The sequence below is a fragment of the Tiliqua scincoides genome, chromosome 4 (assembly GCF_035046505.1).
Source record: "Tiliqua scincoides isolate rTilSci1 chromosome 4, rTilSci1.hap2, whole genome shotgun sequence".
Lineage (NCBI taxonomy): Eukaryota > Metazoa > Chordata > Lepidosauria > Squamata > Scincidae > Tiliqua > Tiliqua scincoides.
Window position 1 is genome coordinate 111,320,726 of NC_089824.1, and position 19,839 is coordinate 111,340,564.

Here is a 19,839-nt window from a genome sequence, read left to right on the forward strand (position 1 = left end):
ATTGTTGAAGTCCCCCATGATTACAACCCTGTCCCTCCTTGTCACCTCCCTGATCTGTTTCCTCATTTCAAGGTCCCCTTCCAGTTATGGCTCATTCTCTTTCTGTTAGCAGGGTATAGGACAGTTCACATGTTATACTGTATTTGGGTACACGTTTTTACCTGAGTTCATTTGTACAGATCAACCATCTTGTGTACGCTGCACACAATGGAAACTGTGAACAAGAGTACAGGTTGAGACTAATTATTCACGTGAGTTCCATTCCAAGCACTCGCCGTGGATGGCTAAAAAACAAACTATAGCAAGGACTGTTTCCTGCATTGGCCCACCAGCTGCCTCTGGTAAGCCCACAAGTGGAACGTGAAGGCAGAGGTAGTCCAGAAAAGGTGATGTCATCTGATTCAGGCTGCATTTACCCAGAAACAGGTTGATACTTGTTCTGGAATATTTTGAACTATGTAATAAATTGCTTTCATATTTGGATTTTTTCCCATTGTTCTCTTTCCAAATTAGCCCTCCTGTTTTTGTGATAATTCACCCTCCTTTCCACGTGAGCAAGATGGCAGTTTGGCATTTCCTCCTGGGAATTCTGCTGCACTATGGGTTCCAGGCAGCATTGGCACAGTCACCTGCTCAACCTGACAGCTGCTCTGGCAAAAGCCAGAAGATCTCCCTCAGCCACTCATACAAGATCGATGTGCCCAAGTCCTCTCAGATCAAGGTGGAGCCAGACCCACTGCCTCTCCAAGATGATGGCTACACTCTCTTGGCTCCTAGTGAAACGGGTGAGGGTGAGGAACAAAATATCATATTCAGGCACAACATTCGGCTGCAGACACCCAAAGGTGACTGTGAAATTCTTGGCCAGCTCAAGGCCTTGTTGGGAAGGTTGGAGAAGATGGAGATAGAAGTGGTACGTCTAAGGGAAGTCTGCAGTCCTCAAAGGTGCTGTGGAAGAGGCCAAGGTGAGAACTGCTCATGGTGGATGAATAATATGCCTTTGCAACTTGTGACCCACCAAACTCAGTTTGGCACTCCAGCCATATACTGTGGTTTATCTTATGCTTGGCACCCCTCTACATCTTTTGTAGTCCTAAGCAGTGGCATAACAAGGGTTTGCATCACCTGGTATGAGAGGCCAGTGCGTCATCACGGGATAGGCTTTCTCCCAGTGGGCAGGGCAACTCCCCTGGTTGGTGGGCTGTGGGTATTGTCACTCCACCCCCACATCACCACCCTGCTTCCACATCATTAAAACTGCACCTTTAAATCATACAGACAGCCTAAATGTTTCTCCTTATGTATTATTTCTATAAAAATGAACAGGAACAAATACACAAACAGTACAACACTTGGTGAACAGCTCCAGAGGTATCACTAGGATTTGGTCACCTGGTGCAAGAGCTCATTGCATCACCCTCATGGTGGACCACTTCCTGTACCAGACCAATCAGAATAACTTACATACGCACAGCCTAAAGGCAGTGTCATCACTAGGGTTGGTGTAACTCCCATTCAATTCATTTATGTATCTAATATATAGTAGTACAGGTCACCCAATGAATCGGTAACCAACAAAAGACCGGTGACCAACATGATGACACTCACACTACTGAATAAGAGTTCTAGTATTAGCCCCGATCCATGGAAATGAAAGCTGATGCATATTAACACCTTATTGGTTTCCTCTTGTGTCATAATAATACCTCATTGGCTCTTGGAACAATAGCGCAATCCTATCTTGCGCTGGAATAGGCAAACCAGGAAGCTTGCACTGTATCCAGTGTGAGATAGGGTACCAAAGTGGCTCAGCCCGAGGTAAAGGGAAATTCTTCCCCTTACTCCTGGGTAAGCCACTACAGCCCCTATGGCCGCTCCACACTGCTCAGGAATGATGGTTGGGATCCGGCATAACAGCATCGGCTGAGCTCAGCTGATGCAAGTCTCGCCCCGCAAGCCACCATGGAGGCTGAATGCAGCCTCCGTGTGCCAGCGCACCTTGCTCCCGAGGAGGTGCAAAGTGCTTTACGGCACATTTGTGACCCTCCTAGGCTGGCACAAGGGACTTGCACAGCCTAACTCATGGTTAGGATTGCAGTCTCAGTCAATTTTGAGTTAAGAAATTCTACTCTTTCTTACGTTTTCCTTTTCTGGTTTTTTGGTTATAACATTTGATAGAATACAGATAGTTCAACACAGTTTGTTTCATTGCACTCTGCATTAAATTCTTTAATGAAGGACATATAACATGGTGATATTACTTGAAAATACCAAGATTTTAACAATTTAGTAGTAACTTTATTGTCATTGTGCTACAGCACAACGAAATTTATGCCCTTAGAGATACAAGCATAAATATATACTACAATTCCAACAATCATACTCTACACACTCACCCACACATTCTATACAACATGCATCATAATATAAAAACATAATGCCCAGGAGCATGGTAACAACTATATCGCCTTACTCAACATAATTATGGCTGTGGGATAAAAACTGTTCAGGATTCGTGTGGTGCATGCTCTAATAGTTCAATAATTTTGACCAGTAGAAGTGTGACTTCCACCTGTGCGCATCACCCAGTGCAGCCCTCATCCGCCTAGTGACACCAGTGGTCCTAAGCAAGCAGTAAAAACATGGGGCAGGCTTACTCTTGGTTGCTTACTCTTGCAACTCTTGGTTGCTTTCCATTTATGTCTGGTGGACTGAGGCCAGCTCAGTGGATCAACAGTTATGCAAGTCTGCAGAGGAGCAAAGGGCTTTAATGGGCTAGCATCTGCAGTGCACTCTTGCTCTCCCCACTAAGTGTACAAATTGTTGCACTTGAAGAGAAGGCTCCCCCCGCCTTTTAAGGCTTATATTGTAACAGTAGTACATGAGCATGAGTAATAAATGAATTTTTTTTAATGTCATAGTTAAGATGTATATTTATAGATGTTCGGTAGATTGTGCTGATGAAAGCAGCCAAATTGCCTTTCTTATGCTGTCTCATTGTCTCCCTTCTGCTTCTTGTGCTTCTGACCTGCATGTTGAACAGAGATTTCATCCTGTAGTGGTCATGGCACTTTCATTCAAGAGATTTGTGGCTGCCACTGCAATGAAGGCTGGGAAGGCCAGGACTGTTCCCGTCCTACCTGTCCAGGGAATTGCAACGGAAATGGGCGCTGCATTGGTGGCCAATGTGTTTGCAATGCGCGTTACACTGGTAAAGACTGCAGCCAACTGCTGTGTCCTGAGAACTGCAGTGGAAATGGTGTCTGTATCAATGGTGTATGTCACTGCTACAAGGAATTCATTGGGGATGACTGCAGTGAGAAGAGGTGCCCAAATGATTGCAGTGGCAATGGATACTGTGATGCTGGCGAGTGTTACTGTGAGGATGGCTTCATTGAACTTGACTGCTCCAAAGGTAAGAGGCCCTTCCTTGTCTTCCATGTAGAGATACCTATTACCATAAAGTAGGAAGCTATTTACTCTAATTCACTGGGAGCCTTTGAGAATTGAGGCAGCCACCCTAGGTTGTATTTCTTGCTGTGATGATGTAACAGAGCTCAGGGGAACTGCTCTGTCTAGGTGATGGTGCCGACACACCACTCCTTAGAAAACAAAACAAAATCTAAAGATGGGCAGAAATATAAGTTTATATTTATCAAATAGAGCAACTTCTTGAGCGCTGTCATAGCACCAGAACCCAAAGCATCCAGGCCCTTTATTTTTCTTTAAATCTTAAGGATGTTGCCTTGTCCAAACTTGGAAATAGAGACATTTCTCCAATAAAAGCCCTCACAAGAAACAAAAAAGGGTCACGTTCTCCTCTTTCCATACACATTATAACCAGAGACAGCAGCTGGAAACTTTGTGCTCTCATTTAGGTACTGCGGACATTTATCCAGGGGCAAGGAAAAGGGGAAATAACCTAATTAGTTTTGAGAGAAAACCTCACCCAAAATACAAATAAGAATTACTTTACCATCAAATGTCATGATTGTTATGAAGGTAATAAGGTTTGTGGGGAAGCCAAGCATGCTACGTTATTGCCAGGTTAAAATGGAATGAGCTGATCAGAAAACAATTCCAATTTTCATCAGAGTAGCTATTAATTTATCATCAGGAAAAAAGAAAATCACACATTAATAGAAGCGCGATCAGCCAGATTGCAAAGCTATTAGAAACAGCATCTTGATGATGTGTCTCATCTGGGTGTACCAGTCTTGGCTGAATGAGAGCAGTAGGAAACCAGGAAAAGAATGTGTTTGAGTCTTGCATGCAATATTTGTTGATCATTGCTTTGCTATCAGATGTCATGGGATGTGTTGAGGCTAACTGCCTTTTGCTCAGATTTCAAATGCTGGCATTATCTTCAGCTGTAGTCACAAAGATTTTAACTCTACAGCCTTAATGAAGCAACTCCAAAGCTATGTATTTGAGTACTGACTGATTTAAACCTTAAATAACTATGTCATTTACAAAAATTATGGAGTTAGCTGCCAAGAACCTTAACTAAGTGGAATAGCAGTGCAACAGCACGAACAGTTACGGTTGTGGTGTCAGCACTTCAGCCAACAACACTATGCATAGAACCGCAGTGATGTAGCAACGCACATGGACGATCACACGTGTGTTAGTGGCTTGCATTTTCTTCTTTGCATATGTGTGAGTTTTGAAAATTAATCTGTATAAGGGCCCTTAATCATTAATAAGAAAGAGTTAAGTAATCCCTCTTTACTACTGCTGTTATTGTTTACCAAGGACATACTGTGTCAGGAAGCTCCTGCACAAGATCTATTGAAATGAATGGGAGCTGTGAAAGCGTTATGCTATTTACCGAGTCTCTATTCCCCCCCCCCCACCGCCACCACCACCACCAATGTGTATGTTTCTGTTGTATGGTGCTAATAGTTGCAAGAGAGGACTTTAGATCAGGAAATAGTTCCCGGGTTGCAGCCCTGTGTCTTTGGAACCCCCTCACTTTGAAATCTCATTGCCCCTCCCCCCACTGGTGACGTTCCACCAGCTAGTAAAGATTTTTTCCCCCTAAGTAAGCATTTTTAAAAATTATGAATACCCCACTGTTTGTCTGTTTTTTGTGCCTTCTGCTCTCTAGCTGATCTTTCAGTTCAGTTGTTTTGGGAGGGCTGAGGTTTGTTTTATTATGATTTTTTACAATTTTATTGTTGTATTTGTGTGCTTTAAATGATGTGGGCAGAAAGGCAGGTTATAAATATGCATAAACAAATGACAGGAAGGGTAAAACCACCCACCTTTCAGAATGCTGCTACAATAAAATCCAGAAATTCCCACAGCTGCTTTTAAGTAAAAATAAAAATGTTAGAAGATGTACAGTGCAATCCTATCTAGTGCTGGAACAGGCAGGCCAGGAGGCCTGCACTGTATCCAGTGCAAGATAGGGCTCCAAAGTGGCTCAGCCGAAGGTAAGGGGAAACTCTTCCCCTTACCCCCTGGTAACCCACTGCAGTCCCTATGAATCTCCTTGAACTTGCACCACCTCTGGAGATGGCATAAGTCAGAGGAGAGCGGAGCGACTTGAAACCGCTCCGTGCTGCTCGGGAATGGGGGTTGGGATCCAACATAACTGCTGAGTCCCAGCCCCGCCTCCCGCTCCTCACCCACCCCCTGGACTGCCCTCCCCCACAGGGGAATGCCTCCTCCCCGCCCACCACAGAATCTTGCGTCGGCCGAGCTTGGCCAATGCAAGGCTCACTCCCCATATTGGTGCCAAGGCTGGATTCAGCCTCTGTGGGCTGGTGTGGAGAGTTGGCACCAGCCCAGCCAACTCTTGAGGAGACACAAATGTGCCTTACAGCACATTTGTGACCCTCCTGGGCTGGTGCAATTGAGATTGATGTCTTTGTTGAACTCTAGGCACCCTTTTGAATGATGGGTGTTCTTGTTTGTTCTAGTGGTTGCTCCTCGGAATGCACGACTCCTCAAGTCTGCAGAGGATTCATTGACGATTGGCTGGGATAAAGTGATGGATGTGGATTCTTACCTCATCAGCTACTTTCCTGTTGGGCACGAGTCCTCTGTGAAGCAAGTGCAAGTACCCAAAGACCAGATCAGCTATGAAATCCTGGGCCTTCTTCCTGGCACAAAGTATATAATCACACTTCGCAATGTAAAGAAGGGAATTTCTAGTGACCCAGAACTCCTACAAGCAACTACAAGTAAGAGCACTTAAATCATTCCTTTGGTTGTCCTAAGATCTGTAGTGTCTGGCTTATATTAAAAGGTGGAAAAAAGTAATACTGAAAAAATGACTCAATCCAGTCATCACTCCATATCACACTATAAAATGTTTCACTGTGGTTTGGGTGTGGTGATATCTTCTTTTGACACACACTAGCTTGCAATCATCAGCTAAACCAGGATCTGAAACCATGGATTGAACCAGGTTTCATAACCATGGTTTGTGCCACTAACTGTGGTTTACAGTGATGTCTGAATTGCAAACCACACTTATAGCTACTGGTCCACTTCAGAGGGGTCCCAATCAGGGCCAGACTAGTGATTAGGTGAGGTAAGGCAGGCTGCCTTGAATGGCGACTGTGCGCCAGCAACATCCTGTGCTCACCTACCACCTCCACCACTGCTCCACTTTGTCTCCATTTACCTTTTCTCCCCTCTTTTTTGGAAGTGGTGCTTCATCTGACTTCCTTCTTCCGGCTGATTCTGCTGCTGTATTTGAAAATAGGGCAGTAGGGTGAGGACAGGTAGCAAGAAGGAAGGATTAGTGGGTGGGTTCAGGGGCTTGTCTCAGTGTCACTACCAAAGGTTGTAGCAGTGGAGCTCGAGGACATTGTCATTGTTGCTGTTGTCATCCTACCACTGTGGGAGTTGTCACAGTCACTGCCATCCCATTGCTGCTTCCTCCCCTCCTGGCTGGGTGAGGAGGAGGGGGAGTTGAAGGAGGTGGCAGTGGCAAAGGGTTACGCTAGTCCATGTGCCAGTTGATAAGGAAAGCATTAAGATGCTGGTCTCTTTCTCATCTTTCTGCCCAACTTGCATCTACTACTTCTTGCTGTTGTGTTCTTTTTCATATACTGTGTTTGCAACCTGTGATCATCTTGAACTGTGTTCACAGTAACCCTTTTCTCAGTTATCTTCTGTTTTCATTTAATTTCTTCTTTGCATATTGTCCCAATTAGTCCTGAAATTGTTTCCATTACTGCAGCCTCCCCATTCCCCAAATTCTTTTAGTTTTATTTTCATAACATGATACTAGTAATACAATCATTATGCAAAATAGTATCAATAAAAAAAGAAAAGGAAGAAAGGAAAAAATAGCAAAGACTCTATACACAGATAGCTTCCAAATGTCAAAAAATTTATCAATCTGTAATTGTCTTCTGTATGAAACAGAGAGAGCCAGGAGATCGTTCCTCCTTTGAGAGATAGTGGGTGGGTATAAGTTTTAAGTATAAGTCTTTTTGCAACTGCCAGGGTGCAGCGAGACTACCTTCATTCTTCTTCAGAAAGCTTCCATAATGTTGGCAAATAATTCAAAAGAATGTACATTTCTACAAACAATATCAATTGCTCTAAAACCTCGATTGATACTAGTAATTTAGATAGAGGTCATTACTCATCATTACTAGTAAAGGTCATTACTAAAAGATCATTACCTTTTAGATAAAGGACTGCAACGCAGCACAGGAACAGAACATATGTCAAAATGTTGCATTATATTCATCACAAAGCCAATAGTTTGATTCCTTAGTAAGTCCCTTATTATACAAGTGTTTTAGGGCCCAATAGACTTTGGAAAGGATTTTTGTGTTGAATCAGCTTAAGATCTTAAGATCCATGGATATTTTAGTTATATTTGCTAATGCAATTTTCCATTGGTTATCTAAAATAGAATACCCCAACTCTTCATTCTATATATCTCAAAGACTGTTAAGGTAACATTTATTCAGTGCAGGCTCCTTCAGGGTCTAGGAGAGGGGGGTAAAGGGGGTAATTTGTACCTGGGACCAGGATCAAAAAGGGAGTCCAGGAGCCAAAGGAGGGGCCCAGAAATTTCCTGGGATTTTATATTTTCCTATCTACTCAGACTTGCTACCCACACGGGATGCTGGTGATACTACCATGAGCTTGTGACTGCAGTTAGTGCAGCTGCTGGCAAGTCATATATGCTGAACTGAAGAATGTATACATGGCACTCCTTAACGCAGTGTCAGATCTGGGAGGAAACGAACCTGCTATAGGAACACAGCTGTGGGGCTACAGCTGCTGCAGAAGTATGCTTTGGTGCAGTCAGGATACTTTTCATTCTAATGTGAGTCTAAATGTGCTGATGCTAATTTTCTGCATGATTTTCTATATTTAAAATTTGTTAGAGAGACATAGGAGTGTGTTTGGATTTCCATATTACTTTATGCTGATGCCACATGGGTGGGTAGTCCTGGGTTCCAAAAACTTTTTCAGCTGTCTCCACCCTCCCCCCACCCTGTTTTGCCCCTCCCTGCCCCAATTCTGCTCATCCATCACCACCCTCCCCTGCTCTGTTTCGCCTCTCCCGTTTTGCAAAGGGGCCCAAAAGAAACTTTGTACCCCCTGATAAAATTCCTCTCAGAGGCCCTGGGCTCCTTACTGGATTCAGTTAATTTTTCTAAGATTGAAGTACTAGAGATGCTGACATTGTCCCTAGACCAAATTTACTCACTAACAAATGTTGCAATTGCAAATACTGCTGTTCAGCCAATGATGGTAGTTCAAATTTACTATTCAGTTTGACAATGGGGAAGAACTCTGGATCATCATCGACCAACTGATCTAGGGTAAAAATGTCTCTGTTGACCCAGCTCTTCCAAAAGAAGAGCTTTCCTCTGATTTTTAATTCAGGATTAGCCCAGAGTGTAGATCTAGCATGAGAAGGGATCAAATCTATATTTCCTAGCCATAATAGACCATAGGTATCTAACTGACAAAATTATAGGTGGGGCCCCATCCATTGGGGGCTCCCCAAATTCCATGTATGAGGTTTATCAGGCCATTTACACAGTTGTGCTTGAAAGTATAGGTGCAAACCAAGGCAAATTAGAATGCATACAACAACCATCCTTATGTCCAATTAAGGCAGAAGACAGAACAACAACTTAAAACCCAGTTTAGAACAGGTTATGTCCAATGCATGATAGCACATTAGATTGCACTTGTTTTTGTATGATTTTGAATGCTGCCATTACAAATATTGAGGTTTGAGTGATGAGGTGGTATCTTTTTCTTGATCAGACAGATTAAAATAGTTGTTTTTTTTTCAAAATCTGATATAGCATGGGATTAAAGGGTGGATACACAGGTGGATGCAAAGATGAACATTCACACACAGAGAAATGGTACAAAAAGATGCCAAGATTGTGAAGGAGAAGATTAGTGTCCAGGGTCACTCTGGTTACAGTGTATACCTTTGTTTTGATCTCATGGCAAATATGGATGTTCTAATGGGTGCAGCATCACAAGTTACAAAAAGATACACACACACTCCAAATCTCTATGTATGGGGAAAAATGTCATCAGCAAATGGGAAAAACTGCTGATATAAACCACTCCTTTCCTGTTTCCTCTTACATCCAAGTAACTGCATTATCTTCACCCAGACTCGCCTTATAATATACACTTAGCAAAGGAGCACATTGGTTGCAATAATAGTCTTTGGATTTTTTCATGGTTATTTTCTCTTTGTCTAGTTGTTTCTGCCATTGGGGCTATCTGGGTGACAGAAAAGGCAGAGAATTCACTGGAAGTGGAGTGGGAAAACCCTGCAACAGATGTGGATTATTACAAGTTGAGGTTCAGCTCCCTGCTTGGGCAGAGGGAGGAGAAAGAGGTGGTGATTCCCAGGAGCAGCGACCCTAAGAGCAGATACCTCATCACAGGTAAATGCTGAACTCACAAGTCCATACCTGTCAGGGAGGAGGGCTGCTGATTTCACTAGATATATTGGCAAAGTTCTTTTGAACCAGTCTTGGGAAGGCATATCTTTGATTTGTTAAAGCACACTTCAAAGGAAAGGCAAATTTCACAAACCCACAATTTTATGAATAAAATCCAAATCAAGAAGAATCATCAACTTCCCTTGCTGACAAAGGCTTTGCATAGCTAGGTCTTGCTCAGGCAAAATCTTGGTCAGTCAGGGCTCTTCCAGCCCAACTTTGGAGATGCTATGTAGGCATCTTTTAGGCTGGGCCAAACTGGGCTAGTTTGGTGATTGAAGATCACCTGAAAGGACAGAATTATCACTGTGAACAGTCCTTGACTGTGAAAGCAGCTAGCCTGGCCTTGGATTGAAGAAACAAAAACTGAAGGTTGAGAAAACTCATCCTTCCAATGGGTCCTCTAAAGGAGTGAGCTACCCTCACTCTCCTTGGTCATGCAGCCTCCTACAGCCCAAATCTATCCTCCCGCCCCTCCTGCTGATGCAGGCTCACCAAAATGGCTTACAACACAGCCTGCTTGGGGGGGGGGCAGTCCTGAAGTTTTTTTCTTGGTAAGGGGACGTTTGTTCCCTTACCCAGGGTAAGCTTCTGCACTGTGGAGGGGTCTACTCAGACCTGCACCAGCGAAGTTGCTGGTGGAATTCCATATGGACTCAGGCCACAGAACCAGGTCCAGGAAGAGGGTTTGATTCAGTGATGGCAGCAGTTCCAGCAGGATTCAGTTCCTGCTGCTGCTGTCAAACCCTGCCACCTTCTGGACCTGATCTTCCCTCCTCCTACTGCCTTGCTGCCCCATTCCACCTTCTCTCTTCCCCATTCCTCCCTTTTTCCACCCTCCCCCTCCCTGCCTCCCCCATCAACTTACCTTTGTTGGTGGACCATTGGCAGTCTGTTGCTGCAAGCAGGGCTGCTTCAGCTTTGATGCCAGCAGACTGGCAACACAGCTCTGTGTTTTGCCAGCAGGCTGGCCATAAAGCACTCCCCACTGCCAGAATGCTAGTTCTGGCAGTGGGGGAGGGGGGTAGGATTGGGCCATTAGTAGAGGTGTTTGTTTCCAGTGAGTAAGATGGGTTTACAGCCTAAGTCTTACTGAACACAATGGACTTGTTTCTGAGTAAAGTAAACAACAGTTTCCAGGCACCTCTAGCCATTAGTTTTCTTAGGGCACAAAGCTATCCTACGCTGGAGCAGGTGCTGTATCCAGTGCAGAATAGGGGCCCAAAGCGGCTCAGCTAATGGGGAAACTTACAGAGGTAACGGGAAACTCTGGGTAAGGCACTCTGGCCCCTACGGGTCTCCTCAAACCTGCACCACCTCCTGAGATGGCGCAAGTCTGAGGGAAGCAGAGCGGCAAGAAGCCAACTCTGAACTCCCCGGGAATGGGGGTTGGGATACAGCATAAATGCTGGGTCCCAGCCCCACCTCTTGCTCCTACCCGCCTCCAGGGCCAATCACCGCCAGTTCTCCCCCCACCCCAGAACGCCTCCTACCTGCCTCCACCCCGCCCACCCTCCCCGCCCACTACCTCGCGTCAGTGAGTTCGGCCGACGCAAGACTCAGAGCCCCTGTCAGTGCAGAGGCTTATTGCAGCCTCCACAGTCTGGTGATCCTCTACGTGCTGGCCTTGCTGACTCCTGAGGAGGTGCAAACATGCCTTATGGCACATTTGCAACCCTCCTGGGCTGGTGCAAAGGACTTGTGCTGGCTCACGTGCAGGATTGCACTGCATGTTAACTTATTTCTGCCCAGCCCACAGGTATACACATTTGATCCCTGTTGCATACATGCAACATTGGACAGAAATGGCTCAATTTAATGAAGTGATGTTGTTCCTTCTTTAATGTAATGAAGGAACCTAATGGGAACTTTCTTCTTGCAGCAAATAGCAGTTATGGATTGGGTCTCTGATGCAAGTCAATGCCCTCTTCCTATGCTGAGGTCCCAATCCAAATTGTCCAAACCCTATAAGTTTCCATTAACAAAAGAAAAACTATGCCTTTGGGGGCTGATGATACTTTTAATGTCACATATCATTTGACCCTCACTGATGTGAAAAAGGGTTTTGAAACACAGTTCGTGTGTAAACTGTAAAACAGAAGATGCAGTTGTACCACAAAAGCATTTATCTCTAAGTTGCTTTTGTCTTTTCTTCTCTTAATAGGCCTAATACCAGGAACGCAGTATAAGATCACTGTCGTGTTGGTGAAGGATGAGATGGAAGGGAAACCATCTTCTGTGATTGACTGGACAGGTATAAACAAAAATTTATGCCTGGTGGACATGAGTTACCTACACAATTTCACAAGCATGACTGCTGCAGCATCTCTGTCATACAGCAGTGATCCTAGGACCATTCCCTCACTTCTCCACTCTGTAGCCCTGTCCAGTCAGACAACTAAAATCTGCCACCTCCACTCTCCCCCGTCAATGAACTCTTTGGCACAAAGCCTGTGCCAAAGCTGTCTGCACAAGCTGTCTGCACTATCTAGTCTTAGTCCATGTTTTGATCCTGAATTTTTGAAGGCACAGGAGGCAAGAACAGAGTTGGTTTCACCAGAACTATCATTTAATTAAGAGACAAAATTCAACACAATATGGAGCGGGATTCGTGTTATAATGGTGAAAAGGGCTCACCTGGTGGTCATGTTCTTGTCTCTTTGGTGTCGAACAAATTCTTTTTATTTTCCTACATTTTAAATATCTGGTGAGATTTTTGCAATTATTGCAGCTTTTGTGTTGCTCTCTTATAGTTGTTTAGATAATTTTTTTTATATTGTTGCATTGGTTTTTATCCTGATAATCATTGAAGGGCAGGATATAGATATATAGATAAATAAACAGATGATGGTGATGATACCACCAGCAGGATGGAAAGAGAATTTGATTGCCAAAGGTCTACAGCACCTGAGTTATTCCTTGAAAAGTGATTTCATTTCTGTCATGTTGCTATTGAATTGCTCATCTAGTGAAAACATGGGTTTTGTTTTAGATTGTTCAGCGTCAGCTGAACATTGTACTTTTCAGTACAGTTGGGATGTCTAGTGTTTGTAGCAATCCTCATCCATAGTCAATACTGGTTATTGCCATCCACTAAAATAGCACAGTCCTGTGCTGTTTAATTTACTGTCCATTCAGCTGTCTCTCAGTTCAGGATGAAGAATTTCAAAAGCATTGCTGTGAGCTAGAGCCAGTATAGGACCAGGAAACACTTCTCAAACCTCAGTTGTGAATGTTAAAGTAGAACTGCATTGATTTGCCATTAATGGATGTCAAAGTTTCATCAGAATGGGTGCCAAATATCTTGAATTTATTGCCATGACTGGAGAAGGATCTGAAGCAGAAACACCCCTTTGTATGCCACATTTTATTGATGCCACATTAAGGTCTCAACTGATGATAGAAATCAGACTGAGATATAAGAAAGAAGGTGATGTGGAAGGCATGTAGGGTGGAAGCTGTTTGTCCACTGTGACCTCCTGGTAGCCAGTTTCCCTGTTCTGAGGCTGAGCATCTGGACAAGATGCTCAGATTCAAATGCTACTAAAATTTTGCTAAAATCCTACACTCTGGCTTGCAGTTCTGTTGTGCCCTGTTACTCCTGGTCTACTACTTTATAGCTAGGTCTTTTGCTTGCCTTAGCATTTGCTTTCCCATGGGTCCCACTTGAGCCCTGGACAAGAGAGACCACAATTCTGAACTGCAGCTGTTTGGTTTCACCCCAAAATGAAGGCTTTAGGGTCATGTCATTCAGACATATGGAGATAAGGGGGTCAAGGAACTGCAGTGTCTCTTGTCTGCCAGTAATCCGTGTCCATTGTCAAATGGCAGTGTCAGTGTGATGGAATTATTTTGTTGCTCTTTTTTGACCAATTTGCACATTCAGTTTTTAGGTGTACAGTTAAGGGTGCAATCCTAACCCGTTATGTCAGTGCTTCCCAGCACTGGCATAGTGGTGCCAATGGGACATGTGCTGCATCCTGCAGTTGGATGTCACTCATGGAGGCCTCCTCAAAGTAAGGGAATGTTTGTTCTCTTACCTTGGAGCTGCATTGCCCTTATGTCAGTGCAGGAAAGCACTGACATAAGGGGTTAGGATTGCACCCTAAAATATTTTAATTATATATTTGAAAGTGTGAACAAGAAGTGGAGATGAATTTGCATTTTCCAGATTTGGATGTAGTTTCCCTCCATGTGTACTTTCAACAGGAAAGCCCAGATTTGCCTCTGTATAATGTGCATGAAAACCTTGAGTAAGCAGGGGTCCTTCTGTTGGTGGAAATGTAAGGATTCATCTGTGGATTTAATACACCCCCCACAGTTTTTTTCTTTAGAGGATCTGGCAGCCACTATGTCTATCATTGGCTACTGCTTGCACCAGATGCCTACTGTTGGAACTACTGCATTTTTCTTTGCATCAGTTAAGTGCTGTTGTTTGCCCTGTCTTCTGAACTAACTTGCCTGGGGGAGGAAGGAGAACTGGGGCACTGAGGTTCTGCTTCTCTTTGAGCAGCAGTAGATCATTGCTCTGGAATGTTTTGATCTTGCTAACGATGTGTCCTTTTAACAGCTTTGACTTGCACATGCTGTGCTCTGGCTTGAATGTGGGAAGGAATTGCATGTGTACCATTTCACTCTTTGTTGTTGCAGCAAAGCAACACCCAGGAACTGGGAAGGGAATCTGAAGGACATACATAGAAAATTCAAGTGCCCCAACTATTTTTCAAAAAATACACACTTTCCTCTGCTTTCACTACAAGAACAGAAGCTGCCTTAGGAATTATCAATGTGGGCTTCATGTCAATCCATGAAATTGACAACTCTGAGGGCTGGTCTGGAAGATATCATTTGTCTCTGACCAGAGGAAGGGAGTCACCAGAGCAAAGAAGGTGCAGACTGAAATCATATGTGGTAACTATGGAAAGAAGAGGATCTATCATTATTTTTTAGTAATCAGATACTAAATCAGTGTATAGTATTCTGATTTACACTGGTATCAGGGCCCTTTAAGTGTTACCCTACCTACCTGGGAGCTGCTTTTCCAGGAGTGGCTCTGACTAGGATAATGTTTATATGACCTTGTGGTGAAGGTCATATATGACCATGTGGGTGAAGGACCAGCTGCATAGGGCCCAGTTACAGCACTACCCTCCCCTTTCAGGAAAGCATATGTACTAATTCCATAAGAAAGTCCTGCTCTATTGGTCCTTGCCAATGTGACTTGATCATTCAAATGTTATCCCAGCAGCATGGAAACCACCCATACAAAGAATGTAAGGAATTTTGGAAATTATTTGTAATTTTGAAAGTGCTTTAGGTATGATCGCATTAACGCCCTTGGTCCCTCAGCATTGTCTGAGGACTCATAGTACAGCCATCTTTCCAAAGTTAAACAAGTCCAGGTCTGGTTAATGGGAAGCTCCAGGAAACTCTTGTGTGAGTTTGAGTTCATTGAGTTCCATGATGCAAGAAAAGTGGGGTATACACTTCTTTTTACCTTTGGTTGCCTGTACTATGACCAGAAGTCTCCTTATTCCTGGGATACTCATACTTCCCCAGTGATGATATTCATTACAATGCAGTTTCTCCTGAAAGATCCAGCAATGACTCTATCCCAAGGGAACCAGTATTAGGATAGTTTCCTACTTATTAAAAGGATGGAAAAAAGTTTCAGGATTCAGTTTGGTTCTCCTGAACAGAAACATTGGACTATAATGTCCTTGTCCAACAAATGGCCAGATCCTGTCTAAGTGGCATGCTGGCGAAACACATGTCCCACTAGTGCACCAGGCCTTTCCACTGTTGCAAAAGCTCCATAAAGTATGTCCGGCACAGGGGCAGAGGGAAGGTGGGGTGAGGGTGGGAAGAGGGCAGGGAGGGGGTGAAACAAGAAGGGGGTGAGGTTAGCAATGGAGTGCAGGTGGGTAGATTGGGACTGGGAGGGGGGCACAATAAGCGGCACCGGTTTGTGCCATATCCTATCCCCTTTCCTGGGCCTGATCCGCTGACATGGATCAACTTGGACTTCTGCCAGCAATTTCACTGGTGCAGGCCCAAGTTGTCCCACTGCAGCTGTTAGGGCTTATCCCAGGGCAAGGGGACAAATGTCCCCTTACCCTGAGGAGATATCCAGCAGCCAAAATTCATCCATGGGATGCAACAGAGAGTGTGCCAGTGCTGCTGCATTGCAGCACAGGTATTTAGTTAAGATTGGGCTGAAACTTTTGTAATGCATAGACCTTTATTTGTGGCAAGGGATTTTAGGGTCACACAATATGAAGCATGGGAAAAAAGAATGTAGAAAAAAGAAATATTATGGAACAATAGTTCAGGTTGCTGTGGTATCATATGATTTAGGGTGTCTGTCTTCAATTTTGTTTGTTGAATATTGTGTGGAATCAGTCTTTGAACACATGTAGCATCCAGATATTTTTTTGATGTAGTGTATTTTTTTTTTGGGGGGGGGGGGAAGTAATATATTTCCACTTCTTAATCAGAGGCATCCCTGATGAGGGCGCCCACCAAGGGTGGTGCTTATCTGAAGGAGCTCTGCAGCCTGGAAGTTCAGGGGCAATGTAATGATGTCATCATGTCATCCACATGATAGCATCATGTTGCTCCTGATCTTCTGGGTTATCTCATTGTATTAAATGCGATAGCCTGCCTTCAGATCACTTCCATTCAGCTATCTTTGGGCCCTGTTGCTCAGTGTTCTTGCCAGTAAGTGGCAAAAACATGACTGCAGTTGAGTGCAGAAGGCGGTTGGAGATCACTGAAAGTGTGGTGTGCCACCCCCCCTCTGGAGGTATCACTGTGGGTTGCCCGCCACCATCGCCCTCCCTTGTGATGCCACGGTTCTTAACTATCCTTATAATGGTGTTTTCACATGACTTCTTCCTACAGAATGTGGCTAGATACCTGCTTTCTAAAGCAGATGGGTGGCATCTTCAGAAGTGCACTTGAATATGCATCTCATTTAGGCTTACAGTTCCTGATCTAGCAAGTGATTTATTTGCAAAAGCCTGCTAAGCTACACAAATCTCATTCACTGGTGTGAGGCACCATGGTTGAGGAGGAATATTTCCACTGCGCTTTGAAACAATCTGTGATTCATGGCTCAGGGGATGGAATTTCCACATTGTGCATAGTTTTAGGTTTTCCTCCTTCCTCATAGTTCCTGGTTGTGTCTTCCTACTTAACACATTCTTGCAGGTTCTTTCACACACTGACTTCTTTTACTTATTGCTTCTGCATGTGCATGTGTTCACACGCAGGGGAAGGCAGGAATGTTGAGTATGAAACAGCTATGCTTGTAACACTTCCTTTTTTTCATCTCCTTTTAAAGAAATTGATATCCCCAAAAATCTAGTGATTGAGAAAGTGACAGAAAATTCAGCTACAATTTCTTGGGACAAGGTCCAAGCTCTCATAGACAGATATACAGCACGATGCACATCTGCAGATGGAGACAGTAAAGAGGTATCTCTAGGCTCAGATGAGAGCAGCACCACCCTGACGGGTTTGGGTCCAGGCAAGGAGTATATCTTCTACATCTGGGCTGAGAAGGGGAACCAGCAGAGCAAGAAAGCAAACACTAAAGTTGTGACAGGTAACTGATCAGAAGTGAGGTTCACTCTTCACCATTTGCCAATGGATGAGCACATGGTCATGAACTCTCAAGCTGTCTTCTCACAGAAACTTACAGTAGGCTCATGTTCCTCTCCGAAGAGTGATCTTGACCTACATCTTGCCTGTTCTCATAACTGTTGCTGTTTTGCCTGTCCTGTCTGCTTCTGAAGCTTCACCTGGAAGAAACTGTCATCAGCCAAATACCAGCCTTGGGCTTTAAGTTCTGAAAAATGACTTCAGAAGCCTCCACTGTCTGGTTCTCAGAAGACAGCTGTCTTGAAGTTGGATCCTTCCCCCTCCCCTGCTCAGCTGATTATTTTGCCTAAGGATCCATTTTCAGGTGCTAAGGATGGGCTATTCCAGGCAGCAGCTAACTCCTCGCTACTCTGACTTCAGGAACAGCCAACATGCTTATTCAGCAATAACCCACATGCCATTATCCCCCCTCTCTATAAACATGAAAGCTCCTTCTTTACAAGGGTTCTTCCATGATTATTATTGCATAGGCTCTCCAGATTTGCTGGCTAACACTTTGCTACTCTGCCATCAATTCCAGCCTCCTATGTCTCAGCTGGATCTGGGGCTCTGCTCCTGTTCCTACTTAACATCCATCATCACTTCTTCACAGTCCATCTTTCTGGATCTGACCATCATGTCTAAGTGCACCATATCCATTACTTTCTTCATTTGTCATATTGATATTTCACTCTCTGATGAAATGAATCACACTCTTTTTCAGCTTCTGATCTCCCTGAATGCCATTCTGCATTCAGTTGCTTTCTCAGCTGAATGATCCATTCAGTTACATCCCATCATGGCACCTTTGTGAACACTTCTTGTGGTGTTGTCTGAGGCTGCCAGAGCAGAATCCTCTTTGCCAACCTTTTTTTGGCTGAGCAGCAATCCTAGAAAGAGAAGATTGTTCCAGCTATGAGTCTCAGACTTCTAGGAGTTCCAACTCAGAGTCTCAGTTCTAGGAGAAAAGTTGTAGAAAGCCCCATGAGAACCATAAAATCAAGCGGAGGTTTATATCAGTTTCCTTGCCTTGCATCTTAAATGGTCCTTGTTAAAATTCAGATTTGTGAAATTGTGTCACAAATGGCACAATCCTATCTGGCAGATGCGCTGGAGGAGCATGTGCTCTGCCAGCACAATGTGCCTCAAACTTGCCATAAAAGATGTTGTGACAGTGTGCCAGACTGCATGCCACACTGTTCCACCACCACCAGAGTAAATTGACAGCCCCACAAACCTACTGACAGACCAAGTGCCTGAGAGTACAGTTTCCCTCACTTTGCAGTTCAGGCTGTCACTGACAAGTATGTGGTGAACTACACTTCTGCTAGTGGAGACCCCAAAGAATTGTCTGTGGGCAAAGGCAAGAGTATCTTAACCCATTTCTGCCCAGCCCACAGGTGTACACATTTGAACCCTTTTGTGTATATGTAGTGTTGGACAGAAATGGCTTAACTGACCTGAGACCAGGTGTTGAATGTGTCATCTACCACTGGACTCAGAGGGGAACCCAGCAGAGCAAAGGGACAAGCATTAAAGATGTCGCAGGTAACCGCAGGAACTCTTTTGGAATATGAAAACGGTCCTGTAAAAGCACTGATATAGTATAGTGGCTAAGCAAGTCCCTGGTTCAAATCTTGCCTCGGTGACAAGCTCATTAGGTGGTCTTATGCAAACCACTGTTCCTTCCTCTTCAGTCGCCCATCTGCAGCACGGAGATAAGAATGCTGACCATTTTACTGAATTACTGTAAGGATTGCTTGGGCAATGTATGTGAACCACTCTGAACACTCAAAGTGCTGTACAAATACTATTAGCTACTGTCACCCTGACTATTATCTGGAAAGAGGTCTCTTTCATTGCCTGTCTGTCTTGTGAAATGCCATGTTTGTTGCCAGCATTGTGAAAGTTTTAGCTGTAAAGTGCAATTCAAGGCTATTTGAACTGAAGCTCTGAGGAGAATTTAGAATTCAGGACTCCTATCAGTGGCAGAACGTTCGTTCTTTAGCTGAGTCCATAACATTAATTGGTTCTCTGTGAGCTGGTGTTAAACTCTGAAAATGGTCTAGTTAGCGAGTAGTTCTATGCACTATGCATGTTTACTTGGGAATAAGCCCTATATTTGCTGCATGGGGACTATTTCCAAATAAGTAGATTACAGAGAATTGAAAGCTAACTTCCACAATAGCCTCTTCCTCTAGAGTAGGGGTACCCAGACCCCAGTCTGAGGGCC

General features: G+C 44.1%; 1 protein-coding gene across 1 annotated transcript in view; it reads left to right on the plus strand.

Annotated features, from left to right (window-relative positions):
• The first annotated feature begins 559 nt into the window (after positions 1-559).
• Positions 560-19,839, plus strand: part of TNN (tenascin N) — a 44,438-nt gene continuing 25,158 nt past the window's right edge. The window contains exons 1-5 of the mRNA XM_066626092.1: positions 560-965; positions 3,044-3,415; positions 5,928-6,191; positions 9,717-9,905; positions 12,127-12,216. Coding sequence (XP_066482189.1) covers positions 560-965; positions 3,044-3,415; positions 5,928-6,191; positions 9,717-9,905; positions 12,127-12,216 — 1,321 coding nt within the window. The remainder of the gene's footprint in view (positions 966-3,043; positions 3,416-5,927; positions 6,192-9,716; positions 9,906-12,126; positions 12,217-19,839) is intronic.